Source organism: Pagrus pagrus, assembly GCF_965226575.1.
Source record: "Pagrus pagrus genome assembly, chromosome: 19".
NCBI lineage: Eukaryota > Metazoa > Chordata > Actinopteri > Spariformes > Sparidae > Pagrus > Pagrus pagrus.
In genome coordinates this window covers 2,234,129-2,240,931 of record NC_140203.1, presented here as the reverse complement: position 1 = coordinate 2,240,931, position 6,803 = coordinate 2,234,129, and the positions used below count along the sequence as shown (strand labels likewise).

General features: G+C 41.2%; 1 protein-coding gene across 1 annotated transcript; it reads right to left on the bottom strand.

Annotated features, from left to right (window-relative positions):
* Positions 1-231: 231 nt before the first annotated feature.
* On the bottom strand, positions 232-5,540 carry mat2al (methionine adenosyltransferase II, alpha-like). The gene is made up of 9 exons (XM_084384044.1): positions 5,070-5,540; positions 4,043-4,120; positions 2,845-2,967; positions 2,652-2,764; positions 1,898-2,041; positions 1,568-1,786; positions 1,304-1,486; positions 797-930; positions 232-705 (listed from the first exon to the last, which is right to left on the bottom strand). Exons 1-9 carry the CDS (start codon positions 5,140-5,142, stop codon positions 603-605), a joined length of 1,170 nt encoding a protein of 389 aa, XP_084240170.1. The 5' UTR covers positions 5,143-5,540; the 3' UTR covers positions 232-602.
* Positions 5,541-6,803: the final 1,263 nt, after the last annotated feature.

Sequence of the window (6,803 nt, the reverse complement as noted above, 5' to 3'; positions counted from 1 at the left end):
ACTGAGTCTCCCGTGAAAACCTTACAGAAGGCCGACCACACTGTATTTATACTGCGTTACACCATTAAAATACAGGGCCTCGGTATTTATAGTAAAATGTAGTATCAAAAGTAAAAATACACAGCTATTACTGTAAGCTGTCAAATGAACTGTAGTGGAGTGGAGGTATGAAGTTGCATGAAAAGGAAACACTCAAGTAAAGTAATTTTAAATGAAGTCAGAGACCTGATGTATTCTTATGCAGGTTTTTAATCACAAAATATTTATTACATTTTATCAAAATAAATGATTGTAATAAATCTGACAGTTTATTCCAAGATTCTCAAAAAGTTTCACATTCACAGCATGATTATTTTTTAACAATAACTACAGTTTCTCATACAGGAGTGTACCTTGATCATGGTTGTGTTAAAAAATAAAAAATAAAAGAATCAAAATGAATTCTTCAACAAAGGCACCGAGACAACTGCCTTCACAGTTTAGGGTCAGAAATTAAGAGAGGACAGAGAACAGACATTTCTGCTTTCAGCTCCACAGCGGTCTGTAGAAAACATGGATTCTGTGACTCTTGACTGTTTTATAAATGTGATCGGCTCCTGGACTCAAAACACCAGAGGCTTTGGCTTTTCCCAGGGGAACTCCTCTCTGCCGAAGTGACCGTAGCAGGCAGTGGCCTGGTAAATCGGCCGCTTCAAACCCAGCTCTCTGCAAGAGAAACCCAGTCGGTGTTACGCGGTTATATTTACAGAACAAGACATGAATAGTGTTTGGAGCTATGAAAATAAACTACACATACTTCACAATGACCCCGGGCCTCAGGTCAAAGTTCTTCTGTACGATCTGCAGCAGCTCGTCTTCATCCCTGGTCGACGTGCCGTAGTGAAACACTGAGATGGAGAGTGGATGGCTCACACCGATAGCGTAGGAGATCTGAAGGGAATAACGGACAATAAATCGATGCTCTCAGCTGTCAGGACATCTCAGACTTCTACCTTCATCTCTTCTACAGTTTTCAAGGTCATCAAGAAGAATCAGACAAATAATAACAATCTTTTAGAATCAGTGTCAGAGAGATACATGATGCCAGTGTTTATATATAATATTTGTTTAAATATACGTATCTTTTTATCATTTTGTAGTGCTTTTATTGCTCTTTTTCTTTATATACTTTATTTTTTCCTTAATGTGAACTTGCTTCTGTTGCTTTTATTGTGTCCTCAGTATCTTTTTGTGCACCCCGTTCAAATGCACTTCAACACAAACATCTGTAAGCAAACACATCATGTCTTTTTATCTTCCTCACCTGAACGAGGGCTCTCCTGCACAGTCCGGCTTTGACCAAGGACTTGGCGACCCAGCGAGCAGCGTAAGCTCCGGACCGATCCACTTTGGAGTAATCCTTCCCAGAGAAAGCTCCTCCTCCGTGGCCACCCCACCCTCCATATGTGTCCACGATGATTTTACGCCCTGTGAGTCCTGCGTCACTCTGGTGATACAAAAACATCGCTCAACACCTGCTTTAACACACTTTTGATTTATTTCCCTCTGGGGATTCGTCCTCACTCACCTGTGGGCCACCGAGAAGGAATTTCCCACTTGGCAGTAGATGGTAGATGGTCTTGTCATCCAAGTATTTGGCAGGAATGATGACCTTCACCACCTTCTCTATCAGATGGCGTCTGATCTCCTCCAGGCTGATTTCGGGGATGTGTTGGACTGAGATGACCACAGTGTGAACACGCAGTGGCTCCATGGCTCCCATGTTGTCTCGGTACTCCACTGTGACCTGGAGGAAAGAGCCAAGGAGAAGCCAAGGAAATGAGGATGCAGCAGAATTCTTGGTGCTTCTTTATTCCTTTATTAGACAGGAACCAAAGGAGGTTCTGAGGAGGCTCACTTGTGATTTGGAGTCTGGTAGTATCCAAGGACACTCTCCGTTGCGCGACAGCTCCTTCAGCCTGTAGTTGAGTTTGTGAGCCAAAAGGATGGTTAAGGGCATACACTCCTCGGTCTCATCTGTGGCGTATCCAAACATCAAACCCTGAGGAGATAAAGATGGAAACCCAGTGAGAGCAGTCGGGTCCAAAGTTTTGTACAGATTCATCTTCCAATCTTTAAATCGAAGTAAATACAGTTGAAAAAGAGCTTCTGAGTGTCATCTTGCAGGATTAGGCAAGCAGGACTGTCTGCAGACTCAGAGTAGCAGGGGTTTCTGTCATTTAAGGAAGAAGGAAGAAGAAAGAAGAAGAAGAAGCCACAACAACAATCACAATGCATCAAACGCTTTCTGGTTTCCATGTGCTTCACTGTAATGTAAATGAGATGTTTTGGCTCCTTTAAACTGGGGATTTGCTGCTTTCTTTGTCATTTATAACAATAAATAAAGACACTTTTGGTTTTGGACTGTCTGTTGAACAAAATAAGCGATTTGAAGACATTACTTTGGACTCAACTGAGCATTTTTCACCTTTTTTTAATTTTTTTTTATTTTACAGACTAAACAATTTATCAATTAATCAAGAAAATAATCATTAGTTGCAGCCCTTTCCTCTCCCAAAGTGACTCTTTACAACCACCTTCACAACGTATAACGAGGCAATTATAAATCCAGGAAGTGAAATAGTTGAGGATTTAAAGGTGAAACACTGAACCTGGTCCCCAGCACCGATGTCCTCCTGATCCCTGCCTTCAAACACACAGTCTGATATCTCCACGCACTGCGGCTCCAGCGCTAACAGCACGTTGCAGGTCTTGTAGTCAAAACCTGCAGGTCACAGTCGGGACTCATTCACTTCATTCACTCAAAGTTATTGACTAATAATACTGAATCCCATCATACTGCACCTTTTGAAGAACTATCATAGCCAATGGACTTCACGGTGTCTCGGACCACCGTCTGGAGATCCACTTTGGCCTTAGAGGTCACTTCTCCCACCAGTAAAATCATCCCCGTCTTCGTCACACATTCTGTAACGACACAAACCAGGAATCTGTGACTACAGAGTGAAGAAAGGGACGTAACAATAAGGCTCGATATTATCAAATATCACAATATTGCCGACATATGTGATATTTTTTACAATATCGACTTTCTTATTTAAAAGTGTTGTTTGTGTTGCTGCAAAGGAAGATGTAAAGAAGTGAACAGCATACCAACCTCTCAGTCCTCAACACAAAACACAAATAAAAAATGTGTACTTTACGTTACAACAATAATATTGGGCGGGAAAATATCATGATATAACATTCTGGATATCGTCCAAGCTGCTCACCAACAAGTATTTATCAAGGTTTCCTGTATTTAAAGGTGATATTGATCACATTCAGTCACTATATGTGTTATTTCGTCTCCCCCTTCCGTTGCATTCTCGTCTGAACACAGCTGTTGTTTGCATCATCTGCGAATCATCTGTTATGGTTGTTTTTTTGTTTTACAACTGCCGGCGACACAAAAATAATTTGTGAAAGGATAATAAATAAAACTAATGAACTTATCCGACTCGGGCTCAGATTCTGAGCAAACAAGCGGAAAAAGTAACAAAAAATAGAGCAGTGAAAATACAATTTACTGTCAGTTCAGATGCTTCAGAGGGAGCTGACTTCCAGTGACATAACAAAGTACTGAACTTTGTTTTAAAGGACAAAAGCTGATCCAGTATAAGATAATTGATTGTATAACCATTAGCCATCGGCACACCTTTGAAGCTAGAATCACGCAGGTATGTCGGCTGCACTGCTTTCATGTCTGCTGATAGTTCAGAGTTGCTCCAGAGGGCAACATTTCACACTCACTGTGTGACCCGGGAGCAGCTTGTGGCTTGTAATTGTCTGCTGAATGCTCGTCTGTGTGCGTGCACTTATTTAACTTTTATCTATTCCACTGAACTCCATGGCATGTTTTACTGTATTGTATTTTATTCTTGTGTATTCCTCACCTATCTTTGTGTCTACAGGGAAGAGTTTAGTGTTATAAGACTCTGTGGGCTATTATAACATTAAAGGAACAATTCACCCAACGTGTCAACATCATAAGAGCACTTACCACAGGCCACTTTAGAGTCGGGGTCTTGGCTCAGGTATGCATCCAGTACAGCATCACTGATCTGATCACACATTTTATCTGTGAACACAAAGACAAACGATAACGATCTTTATTGACGTATTCTTTACTGCCTAAACAGACTAAATAAACAGAGTCTCTTTGTTTACATGACTGAATAAACTGAATAAACAAACTGACCTTAAAGGAACAACACAATATACTGTTTTACTTTGTTTATAGGTGGCGGACCCTGCCACCTTCCTAGCTTCAAACAGTGTTCTGGGACCTTACAGCTTGTTTATCCACTGATGGAAAAAATACGTATTTTGAGTTTGTGTATTCCCTCATTAATACTGTAAATATTAAAAGAGTTTGAATTTCTTCTCTAAAACTACACAGGGCTCCTTTAAGTAAAATATCTGTTTACTTCTTCCACTATTGATTATAAGGGTCTCAACATGTCCACACATGTCCACACATGTCCATGCAGTACACAGTTAAACATGAGTCATAGTTGTATTCAGGATTTTAGACACACTGAGCTCCTGCCTCCATCCGCCCAGAACATTTTGACTACTATAACTTTGACTATAGTATAAATCTATGCATTTATCTGCAATTTGACCAATAATCACTTAGGAAATAATATCTAAGAAAACTTGGACTTAAATGTATTGAACTTATTTATTTGCCAAAAATAACTTATTGACATGTGAAAAACTTTATAATAACCATCATTAATAAATGGTACATTTATAGTTAATTATATTAACTTAAGTAATTACACTGATAAGAGACAATGAAACGGTTCATAAGCAAAGTTTAAAAGCATCAGTTGCTTCTCATCCAAATAATGATGATAATAATAATAATTAACTATAAGTTTGCAATTTTTTAGTATATATTTTATTTTTAATGATGTGACAGACACTATAAAGTGTTACCACATATACATTTAAAGATATTAAAGACCCAGACATGTACCGAGGACTTGCCCTCGGTGTCGGGGCGCAGATGAGCACAGTACCGGAGTGTCCCTCTCCCACGGACTCGGATGTGAACAGGAAGGTCTTCCCGCTGCGGGCTCCGCTCGGGTTCATCTTCAGCTCGCCGCTCGGGACACAAGTTGACTTTACGTGGATAAAAGCGAGCTGAACTCAACGTGTCGGCTCGACGTCGCGCTGTGAAGTGAAGCAGCCTCCTGATGTCCGCTGAGTCTGACCGGGAAAAGCAATGATTAACTCGGTGGGTCGAGCCGAGAGGAGCCGGCGGCGGGGCGACTTTTCAGGACCGACGGTTTTAACGGAAAACTGCCGGAAGCGGCTGATGTGTCGTTTTTTAATCGGGACGAATTAATGATAAAAGTACAACTTTACACACGTGTGTGTTTCTCGGTGGACTTCGCCGTGTGAAAAGGCTGAATGTGGGCTCCAGGAGGACGTTTCCATGCGGGAGTCCTTCAGGCAGCAGCCGGGACAGCCTCAAGATGTCGCTGTTATGACGCAGCACGGGACGTGAAAACGTAACATTAAAGGGTGACTCCACCGATTTTATACATTAAAGTGTGTTAACAGGTCTTTAGAAATGCTACTGCATGCGTGGGGGAAGTAGTATACAGCTTTTTGTGGCGCCGGAGAAAGCTGCATGTAATCTGAAACTGCCTCCAGTGATGTCACTCAGTGGCTGAGTTGCATTGTGGGTAATGTAGGCACCGTTTTTTGACAGTTCGGACAAAGAAATGATGAAAATGGATAAAGCAGACGCAGAGATGTCACCTTTTTTAGACCTTGTCCTCACGTACACGGGTCTTTTTTTAAAAAAACGCATTAGGTTTCACACCAAACCAACAGGTGGTGACATAATCTCTACCGTAAGGCCACGATGGCCAATCAGAAGCCTGCCAAACAAAGGACAGTTTTCCTGTCTACACATAAACACTGTAAACGCTGTTTCTGAATATCTTCACCCTGGCAAGAGTTTTCCTAAAGCTACGTGACCTGAAAAGTCGTTTACGTGTGTACGGAAGGCCAAAACGCATTGATAAAGCTTTTTCAGCCTACATTACCCACAATGCAACACGAGCCAAAGTCACGCCCCCTCCGGTGGACCACCACGGGACCCTATTTGATAAAAACTTTGTCTGGTAGTGAATGAAGAGACAAATAATGTATTGATCCTGTTTGAATTGTGTCATGATCACACATGTGATGTTCGTCAGTTTAAAACACACAATAAATGAGCCGTGGACACATTTTCCATGTCTGTTTGTGTCGGGCAAAACTGGGTGTTTTTCACAGGAAGTCAGACCATCTCCACCCGCGATCGTGGAGAGCAAAAGAAGTATTTCAAGCCAAACCGTGATGTTCTCCTCACCTGAAGTGGTGAACAAACAGTGTTCACAAAAAGAAAATTGAACCTAAACAAACGTAAAGTTGCAACATAAAGAAACATCCAATTTTAACTTATCTGTTGTTTTGCAGAAAGGTTATTGGCTAACATTTATCCTGATGATTGGGTTGCAAATAAAGTAGCTCCATACAGCTCACCCGGTGTAATCCAAGCTCTGAGATCCCAAATTGATTTGGAAAGACTTAATTTACACGCTAACAATTTTAGCTTTGCAGCTACAGTGAAGATTTCCTCTCCAAATAGGGTTTATATAACATCTTTTCAAATCTTTGGGATTACACCAGACAAGCTGTATGGAGCCTACATAGCAACAGCTACTTCAGCTGTTTAGCAGGATGCTGCAGTGAAGCTC